This window comes from Electrona antarctica (assembly GCF_951216825.1).
Source record: "Electrona antarctica genome assembly, chromosome: 23".
NCBI classification, from domain to species: Eukaryota; Metazoa; Chordata; class Actinopteri; order Myctophiformes; family Myctophidae; genus Electrona; species Electrona antarctica.
This window is the reverse complement of record NC_136804.1, coordinates 37,211,739-37,237,363: the sequence shown is the minus strand read 5'-3', so window position 1 is coordinate 37,237,363 and position 25,625 is coordinate 37,211,739. Positions and strand designations below refer to the sequence as shown.

Sequence of the window (25,625 nt, the reverse complement as noted above, 5' to 3'; positions counted from 1 at the left end):
CTAAATGTATATGTTTATCATCAGTATTTGGATATTGATACAGGAATACAACAAGTATATTTAATCTGATGAGCCTGCTGCCATTTAAACATTTCATTAATTGATATTAAATGTTAATGAGTGTAAAATGGTGTCCAGTCTTACTGTGTCCAGATGTGGTTTGACTGAATGTCTTCTGTCCAGGTGAGGTCGTGAATGTCTCTCTGTTGAGATGAAGACAATAGATAGTAGTTTAAGGCGTAAATGAAGTGCGGAAAGGAGCGTATTAACCCAAGCTGTGCCAAGAACGTTTGGTCACGTTTTAAGCAGTAAAACCCCCTGTGCCAAGACATGAAGTTACGTTATTTTATTATTATAATTTCTTTCCAGATTTTTAAAAAAATGAAGTTTTTCTGACGAGCACGCGATGTGCAAATGGATGCGCCCACGATGTGCACATGGATGTGCCCACGATGTGCACATGGATGTGCCCACGATGTGCACATGGATGCGCCCACGATGTGCACATGGATGCGCCCACGGTTATTTATTATTTCATTTGTCCCGTATCTCTGGCACATGGCCAGCGTTTGTATTTAACAGGTGGCATGGATGAATGTGGATGTTTGCATGATGTCACTTACGCCGGGGATCCACTGGACGCGTCAGCGTTGCGTCTCCGTCACCGTCAGGGAATGTTCCCTTTTTAATCAATGAAGGGTGGCTCCACTGCCTACGATGCGTTGCGTTGCGTTGCGCTGCGTTCGGTGACTGCTTTAAAATTGCCCCGGTTCGTTTTTTGACCCGCGTCACACACGTCCAGTGGAGCCCCGCCGTTACAGGGTAAAACACTTCGAAAATGCATTGATTGTACATTATTTTACAGAGAGCTCATGACGTGGCGACAGGCATGTGTTAATAGGCCTATTAATTAACTATAATAGACCTATCGCTAATAGGCCTGTTAATTAACTATAATAGACCTATCGTTATCGCTAATAGGCCTGTTAATTAACTATAATAGACCTATCGTTATCGCTAATAGGCCTGTTAATTAACTATAATAGACCTATCGTTATCGCTAATAGGCCTGTTAATTAACTATAATAGACCTATCGTTATCGCTAATAGGCCTGTTAATTAACTATAATAGACCTATCGTTATCGCTAATAGGCCTGTTAATTAACTATAATAGACCTATCGCTAATAGGCCTGTTAATTAACTATAATAGACCTATCGTTATCGCTAATAGGCCTGTTAATTAACTATAATAGACCTATCGCTTACTCCACTGTACATGCAAGTATTCCAGCCTACTGGAAAAAAACATCAAATAAATAATTAAAACCAGTGTTGGGTCTGCTACATGTAGCTTAAAGGAGCATTCAGTGATTTGAGTGATTTGGAAAACCACCCAGTCCGCCCCGGTAACAAAATGTGCACATGCACGCTCTACAGTGGGGGGAAGTGCAACAGGCCAACAGCATGTGCACCAAGGCCCGCCCCCACTCGATCATGATTGGAGGAAGGCCCCTCTCATCCTGATTGGATGAAGGCTTTGCCACCCGCCACCAAAACTGAAACTAGGGTTTTTTGACCCCAGGGGCTCACTGGGGACAGGGAGGAACTCCTTATATGGTCAGCACACTCTATAGTAGGGAGGATTATCCAGAAAAAAAGAAAAAATAAGTGATATTTAGATTATTATGTCAAATCACTGAATATACATTTAACTCGCCCAACACTGGTTTTAATTATTTATTTGATGTTTTTTTTTGGCCTAATTATAAATAACCTAACATTAAAGTCCATAGACTTTGTTGCCACATGACGTCATTTCAGAAAGCCATGTATTGGGAGGGGCTAGCGCCCCCTAGTGATCCTCAACAGTTGAGAAATGGAGATGTGTAGCTGGATTGTGTCTGACGGCAACGTTACGTACAATCCATCAGAATATTTCAGTCTGACGCAACAGGTCGGCTCGCAAAAGTGTACAAAGTGTGAATCAATCAATATTCTCTCAAAAACAATCTTTAATGTACTGTTTAGCTGTGGAATGACATTGTTTGTTTGTTTGTTAGTTTTATTGTTGTGTATATTGTACAGGAGGATTGACATACTGTGTATCAGGAGGTCCAGGTTCATTACTGAAGTCAGGAGGAATGTCTCTAGACCGGTCACTCTTCACAGACAGAAGGCTGGGTGTTGGAGACTCTGCTCTGTGGTGGAGACTTCTGGAATCATACAGATGTTTTCTACAATTATCATGTGAATGGATATTTCAAGATTCAATATTTTCACATCACATTATACAAGTATAAGACTTGGGATTCATAGCAGCAACAAGAAAAACAGCAGAAAACTAGAAAAAGTGCCCCTTGGGGCACAGGACTCCACCAGGGCAGGTCAGGTTGTGGCCTCCTGGTGGCGCTATAATAAGCCAATGTGAAAATGGTGCCATTTCTTCTTACGCCTTGGACAGAAATTGGATGATTTGAGGCATTTTGTTCCAAAAATGAATGAAATATGAAATATTTATAATATTTATAATAATATGAAACCAGTGTTAAGCTACATGTAGCTGACCCAACACTGGCGACAGGTTATTGATAATTAGGCTCTAATAAACAAACATTAAAGTCCATAGACTTGGTTGCCACATGATGTAATTTCAGAAAGCCATGCATTGGAGGGGCTAGCGCCCCCTAGTGATCCTCAACAGTTGAGAAATGGAGATGCGTAGCTGGATTGTGTCCGACCGCAACGTTGCGCACAATCCATCAGAATATTTCAGTCTGACGCAACAGGTCGACTCGCAAAACCAGAGGACAAAGTGTTGATCAAATATCAATCAATATTCTGTCAAAAATATTCTTTAAAACAGGTTGGGGGCCCATAGTACGGTCTGATGCCCAGGACGGAGATTGATTAAAACGACGGAGATTATGATATCAAAATCGCTCCACAGCCTGGGAGCGCCTGTTGCGCAATCCTCGATGTTGCGCAACAGTGGGACGTCATGGAAAATGTGCCCCCCCTGTATAGCCGACGACAACGAAAATCTTAAAACGTTAATAACTTGCGATCTAAATAGTTCGTCTAATCTAGTCATGATAGAATTAATAAAACCTCCCGTTGTTGTCGATCGCGTTTAGAGTGTTTTGGCTACATCTAGCTGCTACATCCACATCCGGGATAACATCCGGTCCGTCGGTAAAAGTGCTCCGTGGCTATAAATCGCTGGGCACATTTTATTAATGGATTAAATAACCCCGGGCAATAAATGTGTTAATCTACTGTTCAGCTGTGAAATGGCATTGTTCTTTGTTTGTTTGATTTATTGTTGTATATTGTACAGGAGAATTCACATACTTAGCGCGTGGAGGTCCAGGTTCATTACTGAAGTTAGGAGGAATGTCTCTAGACCGGTCACTCTTCACAGACAGAAGGCTGGGTGTTGGAGACTCTGCTCTGTGGTGGAGACTTCTGGAATCATACAGATGTTTTCTACAATTATCATGTGAATGGATATTTAAAGATTCCATATTTTCACATCACATTATACAAGTATAAGACTTGGGATTCATAGCAGCAACAAGAAAAACCGCAGAAAATATGAACATAATAAACTAGATAAAGTGCCCCTTGGGGCACAGGACTCCACGAGGGCAGGTCAGGTTGTGGCCTCCTGGTGGCGCTATAATAGGCCAATGTGAAAAAGGTGCCATTTCTTCTTACGCCTTGGACGGAAATTGGATGATTTGAGGCATTTTCTTTCAAAAATGTGTTTTGCAAAAATCCACCTGTTGGTGGTGCTATAACAGGCCAATGTGAAAAGGGTGGGATATATTCCTCAGCCTAGTAGGACAGTCTGTGAAAGATTTCACGTAAATTGGACGCTGCGTTCATGATTTGAGGCATTTTGTTCAAAACGGGCCAATCCTGCAAATTTTGAAAGCCAATGTTAGCCATTTAGGATGGAATATCAAATATCGGAAAGATCTGCCTTGAACACATGACTATAGAGATACTGTGAAACGATTTGCGGGATTTTTGGACGAAATATGGAGGAGTAAAATCAAAAAATGTGTTTTACAAAAGTCGGCCTCCTGGTGGTGCTATAACAGGCCGTTCTGGAAAATTTGGGGCAGAGGTTCATTGTTGGCATCAAGGGAGTGTGTGTGCAAAGTTTGGCATCGACCGGGTTGACGGTGCCGGAGATTAGCTGTACACAGACGGACGGACGGACGGACACACGGACGGAGTGCAAAACATACTCTCCCCATGCCTTCGGCCTGGTGGAGACAATTAATTAAAACCAGTGTTGGGCAAGTTAAGCTACATGTAGCAGACCCAACACTGGCGACAGGTTATTGATAATTAGGCTCTAATAAACAAACATTAAAGTCCATAGACTTGGTTGCCACATGATGTAATTTCAGAAAGCCATGCATTGGAGGGGCTAGCGCCCCCTAGTGATCCTCAACAGTTGAGAAATGGAGATGCGTAGCTGGATTGTGTCCGACCGCAACGTTGCGCACAATCCATCAGAATATTTCAGTCTGACGCAACAGGTCGGCTCGCAAAACCAGAGTACAAAGTGTGGATCAAATATCAATCAATATTCTGTCAAAAACATTCTTACTGTACTGTTTAGCTGGGAATGACATTGTTTGTTTGTTTGTTTTATTGTTGTGTATAATATTGTACAGGAGGATTGACATACTGTGTATCAGGAGGTCCAGGTTCATTACTGAAGTTAGGAGGAATGTCTCTAGACCGGTCACTCTTCACAGACAGAAGGCTGGGTGTTGGAGACTCTGCTCTGTGGTGGAGACTTCTGGAATCATAAAGATTTCTACAATTATCATGTGAATGGATATTTCAAGATTCAATATTTTCACATCACATTATACAAGTATAAGACTTGGGATTCATAGCAGCAACAAGAAAAACAGCAGAAAACTAGAAAAAGTGCCCCTTGGGGCACAGGACTCCACCAGGGCAGGTCAGGTTGTGGCCTCCTGGTGGCGCTATAATAAGCCAATGTGAAAAGGGTGCCATTTCTTCTTACGCCTTTGATGGCAATTGGATGATTTGAGGCATTTTGTTCCAAAATGTAATGAAATATGAAATATTTATAATATTTATAATAATATGAAACCAGTGTTAAGCTACATGTAGCTGACCCAACACTGGCGACAGGTTATTGATAATTAGGCTCTAATAAACAAACATTAAAGTCCATAGACTTGGTTGCCACATGATGTAATTTCAGAAAGCCATGCATTGGAGGGGCTAGCGCCCCCTAGTGATCCTCAACAGTTGAGAAATGGAGATGCGTAGCTGGATTGTGTCCGACCGCAACGTTGCGCACAATCCATCAGAATATTTCAGTCTGACGCAACAGGTCGACTCGCAAAACCAGAGGACAAAGTGTGGATCAAATATCAATCAATATTCTGTCAAAAATATTCTTTAAAACAGGTTGGGGGCCCATAGTACGGTCTGATGCCCAGGACGGAGATTGATTAAAACGACGGAGATTATGATATCAAAATCGCTCCACAGCCTGGGAGCGCCTGTTGCGCAATCCTCGATGTTGCGCAACAGTGGGACGTCATGGAAAATGTTCCCCCCCTGTTTAGCCGACGACAACGAAAATCTTAAAACGTTAATAACTCGCGATCTAAATCATTCCGTCTAATCTAGTCATGATAGAATTAATAAAACCTCCCGTTGTTGTCGATCGCGTTTAGAGTGTTTTGGCTACATCTAGCTGCTACATCCACATCCGGATAACATCCGGTCCGTCGGTAAAAGTGCTCCGTGGCTATAAATAGCTGGGCACATTTTATTAATGGATTAAATAACCCCGGGCAATAAATGTGTTAATCTACTGTTCAGCTGTGAAATGGCATTGTTCTTTGTTTGTTTGATTTATTGTTGTATATTGTACAGGAGAATTCACATACTTAGCGCGTGGAGGTCCAGGTTCATTACTGAAGTTAGGAGGAATGTCTCTAGACCGGTCACTCTTCACAGACAGAAGGCTGGGTGTTGGAGACTCTGCTCTGTGGTGGAGACTTCTGGAATCATACAGATGTTTTCTACAATTATCATGTGAATGGATATTTAAAGATTCCATATTTTCACATCACATTATACAAGTATAAGACTTGGGATTCATAGCAGCAACAAGAAAAACCGCAGAAAATATGAACATAATAAACTAGATAAAGTGCCCCTTGGGGCACAGGACTCCACGAGGGCAGGTCAGGTTGTGGCCTCCTGGTGGCGCTATAATAGGCCAATGTGAAAAAGGTGCCATTTCTTCTTACGCCTTGGACGGAAATTGGATGATTTGAGGAATTTTTTTTCAAAAATGTGTTTTGCAAAAATCCACCTGTTGGTGGCGCTATAACAGGCCAATGTGAAAAGGGTGGGATATATTCCTCAGCCTAGTAGGACAGTCTGTGAAAGATTTCACGTAAATTGGACGCTGCGTTCATGATTTGAGGCTTTTTGTTCAAAACGGGCCAATCCTGCAAATTTTGAAAGCCAATGTTAGCCATTTAGGATGGAATATCAAATATCGGAAAGATCTGCCTTGAAAACATGACTATAGAGATACTGTGAAACGATTTGCGGGATTTTTGGACGAAATATGGAGGAGTAAAATCAAAAAATGTGTTTTACAAAAGTCGGCCTCCTGGTGGTGCTATAACAGGCCGTTCTGGAAAATTTGGGGCAGAGGTTCATTGTTGGCATCAAGGGAGTGTGTGTGCAAAGTTTGGCATCGACCGGGTTGACGGTGCCGGAGATTAGCTGTACACAGACGGACGGACGGACGGACGGACGGACACACGGACGGAGTGCAAAACATACTCTCCCCATGCCTTCGGCCTGGTGGAGACAATTAATTAAAACCAGTGTTGGGCAAGTTAAGCTACATGTAGCAGACCCAACACTGGCGACAGGTTATTGATAATTAGGCTCTAATAAACAAACATTAAAGTCCATAGCCTTAGTTGCCACATGACGTAATTTCAGAAAGCCATGCATTGGGAGGGGCTAGCGCCCCCTAGAGATCCTCAACAGTTGAGAAATGGAGATGTGTAGCTGGATTGTGTCTGACGGCAACGTTACGTACAATCCATCAGAATATTTCAGTCTGACGCAACAGGTCGGCTCGCAAAACCAGAGTACAAAGTGTGGATCAAATATCAATCAATATTCTGTCAAAAACATTCTTACTGTACTGTTTAGCTGGGAATGACATTGTTTGTTTGTTTGTTAGTTTTATTGTTGTGTATATTGTACAGGAGGATTGACATACTGTGTATCAGGAGGTCCAGGTTCATTACTGAAGTTATGAGGAAGGTCTCTAGACCAGTCACTCTTCACAGACAGAAGGCTGGGTGTTGGAGACTCTGCTCTGTGGTGGAGACTTCTGGAATCATAAAGATTTCTACAATTATCATGTGAATGGATATTTCAAGATTCAATATTTTCACATCACATTATACAAGTATAAGACTTGGGATTCATAGCAGCAACAAGAAAAACAGCAGAAAACTAGAAAAAGTGCCCCTTGGGGCACAGGACTCCACCAGGGCAGGTCAGGTTGTGGCCTCCTGGTGGCGCTATAATAAGCCAATGTGAAAAGGGTGCCATTTCTTCTTACGCCTTTGATGGCAATTGGATGATTTGAGGCATTTTGTTCCAAAAATTAATGAAATATGAAATATTTATAATATTTATAATAATATGAAACCAGTGTTAAGCTACATGTAGCTGACCCAACACTGGCGACAGGTTATTGATAATTAGGCTCTAATAAACAAACATTAAAGTCCATAGACTTGGTTGCCACATGATGTAATTTCAGAAAGCCATGCATTGGAGGGGCTAGCGCCCCCTAGTGATCCTCAACAGTTGAGAAATGGAGATGCGTAGCTGGATTGTGTCCGACCGCAACGTTGCGCACAATCCATCAGAATATTTCAGTCTGACGCAACAGGTCGACTCGCAAAACCAGAGGACAAAGTGTTGATCAAATATCAATCAATATTCTGTCAAAAATATTCTTTAAAACAGGTTGGGGGCCCATAGTACGGTCTGATGCCCAGGACGGAGATTGATTAAAACGACGGAGATTATGATATCAAAATCGCTCCACAGCCTGGGAGCGCCTGTTGCGCAATCCTCGATGTTGCGCAACAGTGGGACGTCATCGAAAATGTCCCCCCCCCCTGTTTAGCCGACGACAACGAAAATCTTAAAACGTTAATAACTCGCGATCTAAATCATTCCGTCTAATCTAGTCATGATAGAATTAATAAAACCTCCCGTTGTTGTCGATCGCGTTTAGAGTGTTTTGGCTACATCTAGCTGCTACATCCACATCCGGGATAACATCCGGTCCGTCGGTAAAAGTGCTCCGTGGCTATAAATCGCTGGGCACATTTTATTAATGGATTAAATAACCCCGGGCAATAAATGTGTTAATCTACTGTTCAGCTGTGAAATGGCATTGTTCTTTGTTTGTTTGATTTATTGTTGTATATTGTACAGGAGAATTCACATACTTAGCGCGTGGAGGTCCAGGTTCATTACTGAAGTTAGGAGGAATGTCTCTAGACCGGTCACTCTTCACAGACAGAAGGCTGGGTGTTGGAGACTCTGCTCTGTGGTGGAGACTTCTGGAATCATACAGATGTTTTCTACAATTATCATGTGAATGGATATTTAAATATTCCATATTATCACATCACATTATACAAGTATAAGACTTGGGATTCATAGCAGCAACAAGAAAAACAGCAGAAAATATGAACATAATAAACTAGATAAAGTGCCCCTTGGGGCACAGGACTCCACGAGGGCAGGTCAGGTTGTGGCCTCCTGGTGGCGCTATAATAGGCCAATGTGAAAAAGGTGCCATTTCTTCTTACGCCTTGGACGGAAATTGGATGATTTGAGGCATTTTAAAAAAAATATGTGTTTTGCAAAAATCCACCTGTTGGTGGCGCTATAACAGGCCAATGTGAAAAGGGTGGGATATATTCCTCAGCCTAGTAGGACAGTCTGTGAAAGATTTCACGTAAATTGGACGCTGCGTTCATGATTTGAGGCTTTTTGTTCAAAACGGGCCAATCCTGCAAATTTTAAAAGCCAATGTTAGCCATTTAGGATGGAATATCAAATATCGGACAGATCTGTCTTGAACACATGACTATAGAGATACTGTGAAACGATTTGCGGGATTTTTGGACGAAATATGGAGGAGTAAAATCAAAAAATGTGTTTTACAAAAGTCGGCCTCCTGGTGGTGCTATAACAGGCCGTTCTGGAAAATTTGGGGCAGAGGTTCATTGTTGGCATCAAGGGAGTGTGTGTGCAAAGGTTGGCATCGACCGGGTTGACAGTGCCGGAGATTAGCTGTACACAGACGGACGGACGGACACACGGACGGAGTACAAAACATACTCTCCCCATGCCTTCGGCCTGGTGGAGACAATTAATTAAAACCAGTGTTGGGCAAGTTAAGCTACATGTAGCAGACCCAACACTGGCGACAGGTTATTGATAATTAGGCTCTAATAAACAAACATTAAAGTCCATAGCCTTAGTTGCCACATGACGTAATTTCAGAAAGCCATGCATTGGGAGGGGCTAGCGCCCCCTAGAGATCCTCAACAGTAGAGAAATGGAGATGTGTAGCTGGATTGTGTCTGGCGGCAACGTTACGTACAATCCATCAGAATATTTCAGTCTGACGCAACAGGTCGGCTCGCAAAACCAGAGTACAAAGTGTGGATCAAATATCAATCAATATTCTGTCAAAAACATTCTTACTGTACTGTTTAGCTGGGAATGACATTGTTTGTTTGTTTGTTTTATTGTTGTGTATAATATTGTACAGGAGGATTGACATACTGTGTATCAGGAGGTCCAGGTTCATTACTGAAGTTAGGAGGAATGTCTCTAGACCGGTCACTCTTCACAGACAGTAGGCTGGGTGTTGGAGACTCTGCTCTGTGGTGGAGACTTCTGGAATCATACAGATGTTTTCTACAATTATCATGTGAATGGATATTTCAAGATTCCATATTTTCACATCACATTATACAAGTATAAGACTTGGGATTCATAGCAGCAACAAGAAAAACAGCAGAAAATATGAACATAATAAACTAGATAAAGTGCCCCTCGGGGCACAGGTCTCCACCAGGACAGGTCAGGTTGTGGCCTCCTGGTGGCGCTATAATAGGCCAATGTGAAAAGAGTGCAATTTCTTCTTACGCCTTGGATGGCAATTGGATGATTTGAGGCATTTCTTTTCAGAAATGTGTTTTGCAAAAATCCACCTGTTGGTGGCGCTATAACAGGCCAATGTGAAAAGGGTGGGATATATTCCTCAGCCTAGTAGGACAGTCTGTGAAAGATTTCACGTAAATTGCACGCTGCGTTCATGATTTGAGGCTTTTTGTTCAAAACGGGCCAATCCTGCAAATTTTGCATTGGGAGGGGCTAGCGCCCCCTAGAGATCCTCAACAGTTGAAATGGAGATGTGTAGCTGGATTGTGTCTGGCGGCAACGTTACGTACAATCTGTGGAATGACATTGTTTGTTTGTTTTATTGTTGTGTATATTGTACAGGAGGATTGACATACTGTGTATCAGGAGGTCCAGGTTCATTACTGAAGTTAGGAGGAATGTCTTTAGACCGGTCACTCTTCACAGACAGAAGGCTGGGAGTTGGAGACTCTGCTCTGTGGTAACGACCTCTGAAATCAGAACCATTAAGCAATATTACACCAGGGTGTGTTTTACTGTCATTAATGCCACGCCTGCGTTGGATTGTGTCTGACGGCAACGTTACGTACAATCCATCGGAATATTTCAGTCTAACACAACAGGTCGACTCACAAAACCAAAGTACAAAGTGTGGATCAAATATCAATCAATATTCTGTCAAAAACATTCTTTAATGTACTGTTTAGCTGTGGAATGACATTGTTTGTTTGTTTTATTGTTGTGTATATTGTACAGGAGGATTGACATACTGTGAGTCAGGAGGTCCAGGTTCATTACTGAAGTCAGGAGGAATGCCTCTAGACCGGTCACTCTTCACAGACAGAAGGCTGGGTGTTGGAGACTCTGCTCTGTGGTGGAGACTTCTGGAATCATACAATGTTTTCTACAATTATCATGTGAATGGATATTTCAAGATCCAATATTTTCACATCACATTACAAGTATAAGACTTGGGATTCATAGCAGCAACAAGAAAAACAGCAGAAAACTAGAAAAGGTGCCCCTCGGGGCACAGGTCTCCACCAGGGCAGGTCAGGTTGTGGCCTCCTGGTGGCGCTATAATAGGCCAATGTGAAAAGGGTGCCATTTCTTCTTACGCCTTTAATGGGAATTGGATGATTTGAGGCATTTTGTTCCAAAAATTTGTTTTGCAAAAATCCACCTGTTGGTGGCGCTATAACAGGCCAATGTGAAAAGGGTGGGATATATCCCTCAGCCTAGTAGGAACGTCTGTGAATGATTTCACGTAAATTGCACACTGCGTTCATGATTTGAGGCTTTTTGTTCAAAACGGGCCAATCCTGCAAATTTTGAAAGTCAATGTTAGCCATTCAGGATGGAATATCAAATATGAAATATCGGACAGATCTGTCTTGAACACATGACTATAGAGATACTGTGAAACGATTTGCGGGATTTTTGGACGAAATATGGAGGAGTAAAATCAAAAAATGTGTTTTACAAAAGTCGGCCTCCTGGTGGTGCTATAACAGGCCTTTAATGGCAATTGGATGATTTGAGGCATTTTGTTCCAAAATGTGATATATCCCACCCTCCTTGTCTCACGGTCGCAGAGACAAGGAGTTAAACAGCTCCACAGCTGTTTGAACTTTGAAACTCTGCATACACACTCACACACACACACACACACACAGGTAGAGAGACACACTCTGTTCCTTTTCGCACTTGTACTTTTCTAACCCCTAAAACTATCCATTAAAGCTACCCCTCTACTCTTCAACCATCTCTGCTCTTGGTTCTTTTACTTCCTCCCTGTCTTCTACGCTGTCATACTGCCCTGTTAGTACACGTGTGAATTAACCTTGATCCATAGCTCACACCGGCTGAGTGGACTCGAGTCATGATGACTCGACTCGAGTCCGACTCGAGTCATTGATTTGACGACTTGCAACTCGACGTGGACTGGGTAAAAACTTGAGACTCAACTTGACTTGGAAGACAATGACTCCAGACTCGACTCGACTTGAGACAAGCTAACTCGGACAACTTAAGTAACCGGCCTGTCCGGCCATTCACTGTTATAAATGCAGGTTTCATGTTGGGTCAAATTGATAAACTGCGTGAGCCACGCATGTTTTACACAGTTGAACAATAAGCTTGTCCGTCGGGTGCAAACTTCTTCTACGTCTTTCCTCTTACCTGTCTTGTTTTATTGTTCCAAATAAATTATTCCATTTGAAAAGTCCTTAATTCAGCAACAGCTTCCAACAACAACAACACAAGACGCTAACTTAACGGTGCCGGAGATTAGCTGGTAACAGACGGACGGACGGACACACTGACGGAGTGCTAAACATACTCTCTCCCCATGCCTTCGGCCTGGTGGAGACAATGAATTAAAACCAGTGTTGGGCAAGTTAAGCTACATGTAGCTGACCCAACACTGGCGACAGGTTATTGATAATTAGGCTCTAATAAACAAACATTAAAGTCCATAGCCTTTGTTGCCACATGACGTAATTTCAGAAAGCCATGCATTGGGAGGGGCTAGCGCCCCCTAGAGATCCTCAACAGTTGAGAAATGGAGATGCGTAGCTGGATTGTGTCTGGCGGCAACGTGAGGTACAATCTGTGGAATTACATTGTTTGTTAGTTTTATTGTTGTGTATATTGTACAGGAGGATTGACATACTGTGTATCAGGAGGTCCAGGTTCATTACTGAAGTTAGGAGGAATGTCTTTAGACCGGTCACTCTTCACAGACAGAAGGCTGGGAGTTGGAGACTCTGCTCTGTGGTAACGGCCTCTGAAATCAGAACCATTAAGCAATATTACACCAGGGTGTGTTTTACTGTCATTAATGCGTTGGATTGTGTCTGACGGCAACGTTACGTACAATCCATCAGAATATTTCAGTCTGACTCTCAAAACCAAAGTACAAAGTGTGGATCAAATATCAATCAATATTCTGTCAAAAACATTCTTTAATGTACTGTTTAGCTGTGGAATGACATTGTTTGTTTGTTTTATTGTTGTGTATATTGTACAGGAGGATTGACATACTGTGAGTCAGGAGGTCCAGGTGCATTACTGAAGTCAGGAGGAATGCCTCTAGACCGGTCACTCTTCACAGACAGAAGGCTGGGTGTTGGAGACTCTGCTCTGTGGTGGAGACTTCTGGAATCATACAATGTTTTCTATCATGTGAATGGATATTTCAAGATCCAATATTTTCACATCACATTACAAGTATAAGACTTGGGATTCATAGCAGCAACAAGAAAAACAGCAGAAAACTAGAAAAGGTGCCCCTCGGGGCACAGGTCTCCACCAGGGCAGGTCAGGTTGTGGCCTCCTGGTGGCGCTATAATAGGCCAATGTGAAAAGGGTGGGATATATTCCTCAGCCTAGTAGGACAGTCTGTGAAAGATTTCACGTAAATTGCACGCTGCGTTCATGATTTGAGGCTTTTTGTTCAAAACGGGCCAATCCTGCACATTTTGCATTGGGAGGGGCTAGCGCCCCCTAGAGATCCTCAACAGTTGAAATGGAGATGTGTAGCTGGATTGTGTCTGGCGGCAACGTTACGTACAATCTGTGGAATGACATTGTTTGTTTGTTTTATTGTTGTGTATATTGTACAGGAGGATTGACATACTGTGTATCAGGAGGTCCAGGTTCATTACTGAAGTTAGGAGGAATGTCTTTAGACCGGTCACTCTTCACAGACAGAAGGCTGGGAGTTGGAGACTCTGCTCTGTGGTAACGACCTCTGAAATCAGAACCATTAAGCAATATTACACCAGGGTGTGTTTTACTGTCATTAATGCCACGCCTGCGTTGGATTGTGTCTGACGGCAACGTTACGTACAATCCATCGGAATATTTCAGTCTAACACAACAGGTCGACTCACAAAACCAAAGTACAAAGTGTGGATCAAATATCAATCAATATTCTGTCAAAAACATTCTTTAATGTACTGTTTAGCTGTGGAATGACATTGTTTGTTTGTTTTATTGTTGTGTATATTGTACAGGAGGATTGACATACTGTGAGTCAGGAGGTCCAGGTTCATTACTGAAGTCAGGAGGAATGCCTCTAGACCGGTCACTCTTCACAGACAGAAGGCTGGGTGTTGGAGACTCTGCTCTGTGGTGGAGACTTCTGGAATCATACAATGTTTTCTACAATTATCATGTGAATGGATATTTCAAGATCCAATATTTTCACATCACATTACAAGTATAAGACTTGGGATTCATAGCAGCAACAAGAAAAACAGCAGAAAACTAGAAAAGGTGCCCCTCGGGGCACAGGTCTCCACCAGGGCAGGTCAGGTTGTGGCCTCCTGGTGGCGCTATAATAGGCCAATGTGAAAAGGGTGCCATTTCTTCTTACGCCTTTAATGGGAATTGGATGATTTGAGGCATTTTGTTCCAAAAATGTGTTTTGCAAAAATCCACCTGTTGGTGGCGCTATAACAGGCCAATGTGAAAAGGGTGGGATATATCCCTCAGCCTAGTAGGAACGTCTGTGAATGATTTCACGTAAATTGCACACTGCGTTCATGATTTGAGGCTTTTTGTTCAAAACGGGCCAATCCTGCAAATTTTTAAAGTCAATGTTAGCCATTCAGGATGGAATATCAAATATGAAATATCGGACAGATCTGTCTTGAACACATGACTATAGAGATACTGTGAAACGATTTGCGGGATTTTTGGACGAAATATGGAGGAGTAAAATCAAAAAATGTGTTTTACAAAAGTCGGCCTCCTGGTGGTGCTATAACAGGCCTTTAATGGCAATTGGATGATTTGAGGCATTTTGTTCCAAAATGTGATATATCCCACCCTCCTTGTCTCACGGTCGCAGAGACAAGGAGTTAAACAGCTCCACAGCTGTTTGAACTTTGAAACTCTGCATACACACTCACACACACACACACACACACAGGTAGAGAGACACACTCTGTTCCTTTTCGCACTTATACTTTTCTAACCCCTAAAACTATCCATTAAAGCTACCCCTCTACTCTTCAACCATCTCTGCTCTTGGTTCTTTTACTTCCTCCCTGTCTTCTACGCTGTCATACTGCCCTGTTAGTACACGTGTGAATTAACCTTGATCCATAGCTCACACCGGCTGAGTGGACTCGAGTCATGATGACTCGACTCGAGTCCGACTCGAGTCATTGATTTGACGACTTGCAACTCGACGTGGACTGGGTAAAAACTTGAGACTCAACTTGACTTGGAAGACAATGACTCCAGACTCGACTCGACTTGAGACAAGCTAACTCGGACAACTTAAGTAACCGGCCTGTCCGGCCATTCACTGTTATAAATGCAGGTTTCATGTTGGGTCAAATTGATAAACTGCGTGAGCCACGCATGTTTTACACAGTTGAACAATAAGCTTGTCCGTCGGGTGCAAACTTCTTCTACGTCTTTCCTCTTACCTGTCTTGTTTTATTGTTCCAAATAAATTATTCCATTTGAAAAGTCCTTAATTCAGCAACAGCTTCCAACAACAACAACACAAGACGCTAACTTAACGGTGCCGGAGATTAGCTGGTAACAGACGGACGGACGGACACACTGACGGAGTGCTAAACATACTCTCTCCCCATGCCTTCGGCCTGGTGGAGACAATGAATTAAAACCAGTGTTGGGCAAGTTAAGCTACATGTAGCTGACCCAACACTGGCGACAGGTTATTGATAATTAGGCTCTAATAAACAAACATTAAAGTCCATAGCCTTTGTTGCCACATGACGTAATTTCAGAAAGCCATGCATTGGGAGGGGCTAGCGCCCCCTAGAGATCCTCAACAGTTGAGAAATGGAGATGCGTAGCTGGATTGTGTCTGGCGGCAACGTGAGGTACAATCTGTGGAATTACATTGTTTGTTAGTTTTATTGTTGTGTATATTGTACAGGAGGATTGACATACTGTGTATCAGGAGGTCCAGGTTCATTACTGAAGTTAGGAGGAATGTCTTTAGACCGGTCACTCTTCACAGACAGAAGGCTGGGAGTTGGAGACTCTGCTCTGTGGTAACGACCTCTGAAATCAGAACCATTAAGCAATATTACACCAGGGTGTGTTTTACTGTCATTAATGCGTTGGATTGTGTCTGACGGCAACGTTACGTACAATCCATCAGAATATTTCAGTCTGACTCTCAAAACCAAAGTACAAAGTGTGGATCAAATATCAATCAATATTCTGTCAAAAACATTCTTTAATGTACTGTTTAGCTGTGGAATGACATTGTTTGTTTGTTTTATTGTTGTGTATATTGTACAGGAGGATTGACATACTGTGAGTCAGGAGGTCCAGGTTCATTACTGAAGTCAGGAGGAATGCCTCTAGACCGGTCACTCTTCACAGACAGAAGGCTGGGTGTTGGAGACTCTGCTCTGTGGTGGAGACTTCTGGAATCATACAATGTTTTCTACAATTATCATGTGAATGGATATTTCAAGATCCAATATTTTCACATCACATTACAAGTATAAGACTTGGGATTCATAGCAGCAACAAGAAAAACAGCAGAAAACTAGAAAAGGTCTCCACCAGGGCAGGTCAGGTTGTGGCCTCCTGGTGGCACTATAATAAGCCAGAGTACAATGTGTGGATCAAATATCAATCAATATTCTGTCAAAAACATTCTTTAATGTACTACTGTTACTACTTATTGTTGTGTGTATTGTACAGGAGGATTACATACTGTGTATCTGGAGGTTCGTTACTGAAGTCAGGAGGATTTTCTCTAGACCGGTCACTCTTCACAGACAGAAGGCTGGGAGTTGGAGACTGTGGTCTGTCAGCTCTATCCTTCTCTCTCTGTGGTCTGTCAGCTCTATCCTTCTCTCTCTGTGGTCTGTCAGGTCCATCATCCTCTCTCTGTGGTCTGTGAGCTCCATCATCCTCTCTCTCCACAGAATCACTCATCTTTAGTCTCTATGACACCTGTCAATCAAACACATCATTTTTAGTCTCTGACACCTGTCAATCAAACACATCATCTTTAGTCTCTGACACCTGTCAATCAAACACATCATCTTTAGTCTCTGACACCTGTCAATCAAACACATCATCTTTAGTCTCTGACACCTGTCAATGAAACACATCATCTTTAGTCTCTGACACCTGTCAATCAAACACATCATCTTTAGTCTCTGACACCTGTCAATCAAACACATCAGCTTTAGTCTCTGACACCTGTCAATCAAACACATCATCTTTATTACACAAAAACAAATGCAAGTCATAACAGGTTTATGTAAGTTATACTGTTATGTTTTCTGCTAGATAGAATTATTGATTGTAAAAAGTGTTTATTTTGAACCTCTTTGAAATCCTACATTCCTCAAAACAAACTGTTTTAACAGCTTCTTCACCACCATTAAAACAAACTGTTTTAACAGCTTCTTCACCACCATTAAAACAAACTGTTTTAACAGCTTCTTCACCACCATTAAAACAAACTGTTTTAACAGCTTCTTCACCACCATTAAAACAAACTGTTTTAACAGCTTCTTCACCACCATTAAAACAAACTGTTTTAACAGCTTCTTCACCACCATTAAAACAAACTGTTTTAACAGCTTCTTCACCACCATTAAAACAAACTGTTTTAACAGCTTCTTCACCACCATAACAAACTGTTTTAACAGCTTCTTCACCACCATTAAAACAAACTGTTTTAACAGCTTCTTCACCACCATTAAAACAAACTGTTTTAACAGCTTCTTCACCACCATTAAAACAAACTGTTTTAACAGCTTCTTCAGCACCATTAAAACAAACTGTTTTAACAGCTTCTTCAGCACCATTAAAACAAACTGTTTTAACAGCTTCTTCACCACCATTAAAACAAACTGTTTTAACAGCTTCTTCACCACCATTAAAACAAACTGTTTTAACAGCTTCTTCACCACCATTAAAACAAACTGTTTTAACAGCTTCTTCACCACCATTAAAACAAACTGTTTTAACAGCTTCTTCACCACCATTAAAACAAACTGTTTTAACAGCTTCTTCACCACCATTAAAACAAACTGTTTTAACAGCTTCTTCACCACCATTAAAACAAACTGTTTTAACAGCTTCTTCACCACCATTAAAACAAACTGTTTTAACAGCTTCTTCACCACCATTAAAACAAACTGTTTTAACAGCTTCTTCACCACCATTGCCACCCAGTGGGTGAGCAAACTTCCCCTGCATTCGGGTCTTTACGGTTCTGATCACATCCAAGCTCGCTACGAGAAATTAGGAGCTAAAAAAGATGCATTCTCATTTAAACCTGTGAAAACTGATGATGTACTAAAACATTGCCCTTCAGCCAAACAAAGCCACCGGCCATGAGAACGTCTCCACCAGATTCCTCAGAGATGCAGCAGCCTCTATTGCTCCAATAGTAGCCCACATTACAGCCTCTATTGCTCCAATAGTAGCCCACATTACAGCCTCTATTGCTCCAATAGTAGCCCACATTACAGCCTCTATTGCTCCAATAGTAGCCCACATTACAGCCTCTATTGCTCCAATAGTAGCCCACATTACAGCCTCTATTGCTCCAATAGTAGCCCACATTACAGCCTCTATTGCTCCAATAGTAGCCCACATTACAGCCTCTATTGCTCCAATAGTAGCCCACATTACAGCCTGTATTTCTCCAATAGTAGCCCACATTACAGCCTCTATTGCTCCAATAGTAGCCCACATTACAGCCTCTATTGCTCCAATAGTAGCCCACATTACAGCCTCTATTGCTCCAATAGTAGCCCACATTACAGCCTCTATTGCTCCAATAGTAGCCCACATTACAGCCTCTATTGCTCCAATAGTAGCCCACATTACAGCCTCTATTGCTCCAATAGTAGCCCACATTACAGCCTCTATTGCTCCAATAGTAGCCCACATTACAGCCTCTATTGCTCCAATAGTAGCCCACATTACAGCCTCTATTGCTCCAATAGTAGCCCACATTACAGCCTCTATTGCTCCAATAGTAGCCCACATTACAGCCTGTATTGCTCCAATAGTAGCCCACATTACAGCCTCTATTGCTCCAATAGTAGCCCACATTACAGCCTCTATTGCTCCAATAGTAGCCCACATTACAGCCTGTATTGCTCCAATAGTAGCCCACATTACAGCCTGTATTGCTCCAATAGTAGCCCACATTACAGCCTCTATTGCTCCAATAGTAGCCCACATTACAGCCTCTATTGCTCCAATAGTAGCCCACATTACAGCCTCTATTGCTCCAATAGAATAGAGCTCCGAAGTCTGACGTCACTTTCAGTAGAGGTCGTCAATCTCCAGGTTCATGTATTTGTTTATTTGCATTGAGATCCCCAAACGGCGATTTTAGGTCGCTTCATATAAGAACTGTGTTTGAAAAATAAACCGACCACCTCTGCGTTTCTGTCAGGGGAGTGGCTGTGTGTCGTTAATGATGTCCATTCATATTTGATACAGCCAGTTTCTAGAGAAAATGGAATTAATGTGACCGCAAAAGCCTTGAAACTACATATGAATGCAATGTCGCTGAGCATATACGTCACGCCCAGCTGTCAACATATTGCGTTCCTGAGATTCCTCGTTGACGTAAGCTCAGCTGGTGGTGACTCGACTCGTACTAACCACGATACATTATATATCAATAAAATAAAAATAAAAATAAACGTAATTAACGTTCAGTTTCTGTTGTGCGACGGGCTGCGGGCAGAAGCAGCCTACCCGGAAATGTAGTCTCTGGGTTGTTTGGCTCGTTTCTAACGCTTATTTTGTTACTCTTTGGGTATATTTGTACATTTCCACCTTCAGTCGATGCTTCATATCCATATGAGTGAAAAGGCCGGGGTGATCGGTTTATTTTTCAAACACAGTTCTTATATGAGGCGATCTAAAATCCCCCTATGGAGAGTACAATGCTTATAAAAACATACAGGAACCTTTGCGCTCACTGCCCTCTACTGGTAGTAGAGGGCAGTGACGTCAGGACTTCGGTGCTCTATAGCCCACATTACAATTGTATCCATCAGTCAGTGTCATGTACGAACCACAGGATTTCAAAGTGGAGCGAAAAAGCAAACAAACTAGAACCTGGTAACTACCGCCCCGTTTCCATCCTTTGTTCCTCCTCAAAGGTTATAGAGAGATTAATTCACGAACAAATCAGCAGCTACCTAGACCAAGACGAGCGGAAACTGGCTTCAGGACATCCCCTCCACTGACACATGCCTGCTGTATTTGAACGACTACATTAAACCATTTTGACCTGAGATCAGATTCTAAAAATGTCTTCTACATCCTGACAGTTTTCTGAAAAGGCTATGTTTCTGTGTCAGTCGTTCTTCGATTTTTCAAAAATAGCAGACCTACAAGCTCGTAGCGCGCCACTCGGTGGTGCGCTATGAGCTTGTAGATCTGCTATTTTTCAATAGCTAAAGCATAACATAATGCTAACACCAAAAGGGGTTCCCGCCCAGAATGGGTTAAACGTGAGGTAGACTCGGGCAAATACTGTGGCATGGTCATGCTGGACCTCCAAAAGGTGTTCAACACTGTAAATAACTCAATTCTCCTGGACAAGCTGAAGGCGATCGGTTTTGATATAGTGCATCATTAAACTGGATGGAATCCTACCTGGAGGGAAGAGAACAATTGGTTGACGTCAAAGGAACCATGTCCTCTCCACTCCCAGTGAACTGTGGGGTTCCCCAAGGAAGCATTCTAGGGACGTTACTGTTCCTACTATACATTAACGACATGAATGCTGCCTGTAACTGCAAATTGTTCCTGTTTGCTGACGACTCAGCACTCCTGATCTCGGGGGAGGACAAAATGCAGGTTGAGGAGGCTCTCAGTTCGGAACGCACCAAAATCCAAACTTGGCTTACCGATAACAAACTCTCACTACATCTCGGAAAAGCAGAATCCATTCTTTTTGGGTCCAAACATGCTCTCAGTAAAGTAAATGGAAATTATTTCAAGGTCAACAGTAATCTCCAGCAAAAAAGAGATTAGATATCTTGGCTGTATTATTGACAACAAACTGACAGGTGAACGCATGGAAACAAGGGTATAATCAAAAAAGTAAACCAGGGTTGGCGAAAGGGCCTTTCTGTGTGGAGTTTGCATGTTCTCCCCGTGTCCCCTAGGGTAGGTACCCTCACATGTTCTCCCCGTGTCCGCTAGGGTAGGTACCCTCACATGTTCTCCCCGTGTCCCCTAGGGTAGGTACCCTCACATGTTCTCCCCGTGTCCCCTAGGGTAGGTACCCTCACATGTTCTCCCCGTGTCCCCTAGGGTAGGTACCCTCACATGTTCTCCCCCCCGTGTCCCCTAGGGTAGGTACCCTCACATGTTCTCCCCCCCGTGTCCCCTAGGGTAGGTACCCTCACATGTTCTCCCCCCCGTGTCCCCTAGGGTAGGTACCCTCACATGTTCTCCCCGTGTCCCCTAGGGTAGGTACCCTCACATGTTCTCCCCGTGTCCCCTAGGGTAGGTACCCTCACATGTTCTCCCCGTGTCCCCTAGGGTAGGTACCCTCACATGTTCTCCCCGTGTCCCCTAGGGTAGGTACCCTCACATGTTCTCCCCGTGTCCCCTAGGGTAGGTACCCTCACAAAAACATGCAGTAATCCTGGTCTCTAAAACTACCTCCCCCTGGCCAGCCGGGGCGCCTGATGGAGGGGAAAGGAACGGGTCTGAATAACGTGTTCCTTCCACGTGCTACGTCCAGGCCGGGGAAACTCTCCCCTGTCAGGTGAAAAGAAGCAGCTTGGACTCCTCATGCATAGAAGGAAGCATGAGGTCAGTCCGCTGCTCCCCCAGGTTGGCAGAGGAAGTGTAGCGCCCAGGATTACATTAGATAATTGACACTGGGTAAAAAAAATGGGTTACAAAAATTGTGGGATAAAACATATATATATTAAAAAAATTAAAAAAAGACTCTAGCGGGAGCCCTAATTCAGCCCTACTGTGACTATGCTTTGCACCTCTTGGTTCTCAAACATCTCTATGACACTAAAGACCAATAAGCTACAAACCTCCCAAAACATGACCCATCTCTTTGCAACACATTTTGATAGTCTAGAGTGGCTCCGGGTAGAAAACAGAGTTAAGCAATTGAAATTAAAACAGTAAATGTAAACCTTGCCCTCTATGCCCTCTGTACCCGCATACCTGGCAAACTACCTAAAAAAAAGTGAGCGACTCCCACAGCCACAATACAAGAGGAAGCGAGAACAACGATCTAGTACCACCCACTTTCAAAACCAACAATCAAACAAACAAATTCTCCTTCTACAGCACTGCCACCCAAGTGTGGAATGCCCTGACTCCCTCCCTCAAAAAATGCAAATCCCTGGCGTCCTTTAAAACAGGCCTGAAAATCCACATTTCAGCATGCCACAGGGAGAGGAAATGATTACACCCCCCCCACCCCACCCCCCACAGTCTAGTGACCACTGACTACCCCCAACTCCTTATAACCCCTTCTTTGTTCCCCAACCTGTACATTTTTTTTTAAACCTTTTATGATGATTTGATTTGTGTTTTTTTTTCATGTCATGGTGATTAATTGAATACCCAGGACCTGAATGGAAACAAGACCGCAAGGACTTCTTTCGGTGATCCCATTGGCCGTATGTTTGACTGTACCCTATACCGATTACATTTCTGCCAATAAAGTATTCAATCAAACCCGTTCGCAGATATATAAAAGAATACAGTGACCGAGAACTCTGGAGGTCCCTTGTCGACAGCCTCGACCCCAGTAGAACTCTGGAGGTCCCTTGTCGACAGCCTCTACCCCAGTAGAACTCTGGAGGTCCCTTGTCGACAGCCTCTACCCCAGTAGAACTCTGGAGGTCCCTTGTCGACAGCCTCTACCCCAGTAGAACTCTGGAGGTCCCTTGTCGACAGCCTCTACCCCAGTAGAACTCTGGAGGTCCCTTGTCGACAGCCTCTACCCCAGTAGAACTCTGGAGGTCCCTTGTCGACAGCCTCTACCCCAGTAGAACTCTGGAGGTCCCTTGTCGACAGCCTCTACCCCAGTAGAACTCTGGAGGTCCCTTGTCGACAGCCTCTACCCCAGTAGAACTCTGGAGGTCCCTTGTCGACAGCCTCTACCCCAGTAGGGGTGTCAGGCGTAACTAAGTATTAGTAGTACTAGTAAAACCTCTTACCTTAGATCAAAGTGTAAGCTTCAGTTAGTAGTAGTACTAGTAAAACCTCTTACCTTAGATGCTTCATTTGTGTCGTCTAAAATCAGTCCATCGTCGTTGTCGAGTCTCAACGAGGTTGTTTCTGAGAAGAACTCAATCTGTAGAGAGAGAAGAATGAGGAAGGAAAAAAGGGAGGGGGAAACCCCACACACACACACACACACACACACACACACACACACACACACACACACACACACACACACACACACACACACACACACACACACACACACACACACACACACACACACACACACACACACACACACACACACACACACACACACACACACACAATTTCCTGTTATGTCGTCATAACAAATGCAAGTCATAACAAGTTTATGTAAGTTATACTGTTGTGTTTTCTCTTAGATAGAATTATTGATTGTAAAAAGTGTTCATTTTGAACCTCTTTCTTTGACATCTAAAATCCTACATTCCTCAAAACAAACACAGAATCCACAGCCTAAAGAACCCCCCCCCCCCCCCTCCCAAACGCACTGAAGTGAAGTCATGTGACTTACAGGAAAACTGTAGACTAGAGCGCCAACATTACATTCCGTTCTTTCACAATGTGTGAGGTGGGCGTGTCTCTGTGGTGATGGGGGGGGGGGGGGGGGGGGGGGGGTTAACTGAGGTGAAACCTTGTATGTTTACTTACAACATTCAATAAAAAGCATGCGATGAAATGGTGAAAATAGCAGATCTACAAGCTCACAACATTCAATAAAATGCATGAAGATAGCAGATCTACAAGCTCACAACATACAATGAAATGGTGAAAATAGAGAGACAGACACAGACAGACAGACAGACGGAGGAAGGGAGAGAGAGACAGACAGACAGACAGAGGGAGAGAGAGACAGACAGACAGACAGTTGGAGGGAGAGGGAGACAGACAGACAGAGGGAGGGAGAGAGAGACAGACAGACAGACAGAGGGAGAGAGAGAGACAGACAGACAGACAGACACAGTTGGAGGGAGAGAGAGACAGACAGACAGTTGGAGGGAGAGAGACAGACAGACAAGAGGGAGAGAGAGAGAGACAGACAGACAGAGGGAGAGAGAGAGAGACAGACAGACAGACAGACAGAGGGAGGGAGAGAGAGACAGACAGACAGACGGACAGACAGACAGACAGACGGAGGGAGAGAGACACAGAAAGACAGACAGACAGACAGACGGGAGAGAGAGAGACAGACAGACAGACAGACGGAGGGAGAGAGACAGACATACAGAGGGAGAGAGAGAGAGAGAGAGAGAGACAGACAGACAGTTGGAGGGAGAGAGACAGACAGACAGAGGGAGAGAGAGAGAGACAGACAGACAGTTGGAGAGAGAGAGAGACAGACAGACAGGGAGAGAGACAGACAGACAGACAGAGGGAGAGAGAGAGACAGACAGACAGAGGGAGAGAGAGAGAGAGACAGACAGACAGAGGGAGAGAGAGAGAGAGAGACAGACAGACAGACAGAGGGAGAGAGAGAGACAGACAGACAGACAGAGGGAGAGAGAGAGAGACAGACAGAGGGAGAGAGAGACAGACAGACAGACAGACAGACAGAGGGAGAGAGAGACAGACAGAGGGAGAGAGAGACAGACAGACAGAGGGAGAGGGAGAGAGAGACAGACAGACAGAGGGAAAGAGAGAGAGACAGACAGACAGAGGGAGAGAGAGAGAGACAGACAGACAGTTGGAGGGAGAGAGACAGACAGACAGAGGGAGAGAGAGAGAGAGAGAGAGAGAGAGACAGACAGACAGACAGACAGACAGACAGACAGACAGACAGACAGACAGACAGACAGACAGACAGACAGACAGACAGACAGACAGACAGACAGTTGGAGGGAGAGAGACAGACAGACAGACAGAGGGAGAGAGAGACAGACAGACAGACAGACAGAGGGAGAGAGAGAGAGAGACAGACGGAGAGAGAGACAGACAGACAGACAGACAGAGGGAGAGAGAGAGAGACAGAGGGAGAGAGAGACAGACAGACAGAGGGAGAGAGAGAGAGAGACAGACAGACAGAGGGAGAGAGAGACAGACAGACAGAGGGAGAGAGAGAGACAGACAGACAGAGGGAGAGAGAGAGAGACAGAC

The 25,625-nt window shown here is 43.6% G+C and overlaps 1 protein-coding gene across 1 annotated transcript in view; it reads right to left on the bottom strand.

The window, feature by feature from the left end:
* The window catches only part of LOC306916775 (protein NLRC3-like), a gene marked incomplete at its 3' end in the record, with an annotated part of 31,410 nt that extends 7,275 nt beyond the window's left edge, over positions 1–24,135 (bottom strand). The window contains exons 1-8 of the mRNA XM_079494792.1: positions 24,046–24,135; positions 23,533–23,616; positions 17,002–17,243; positions 16,592–16,705; positions 16,221–16,334; positions 13,924–14,037; positions 2,102–2,215; positions 145–203 (exon numbers count right to left, since the gene is read on the bottom strand). Of these exons, the coding sequence (XP_079350918.1) occupies positions 145–203; positions 2,102–2,215; positions 13,924–14,037; positions 16,221–16,334; positions 16,592–16,705; positions 17,002–17,225 (739 nt within the window). The 5' untranslated portion in view covers positions 17,226–17,243; positions 23,533–23,616; positions 24,046–24,135. The remainder of the gene's footprint in view (positions 1–144; positions 204–2,101; positions 2,216–13,923; positions 14,038–16,220; positions 16,335–16,591; positions 16,706–17,001; positions 17,244–23,532; positions 23,617–24,045) is intronic.
* Positions 24,136–25,625: the final 1,490 nt, after the last annotated feature.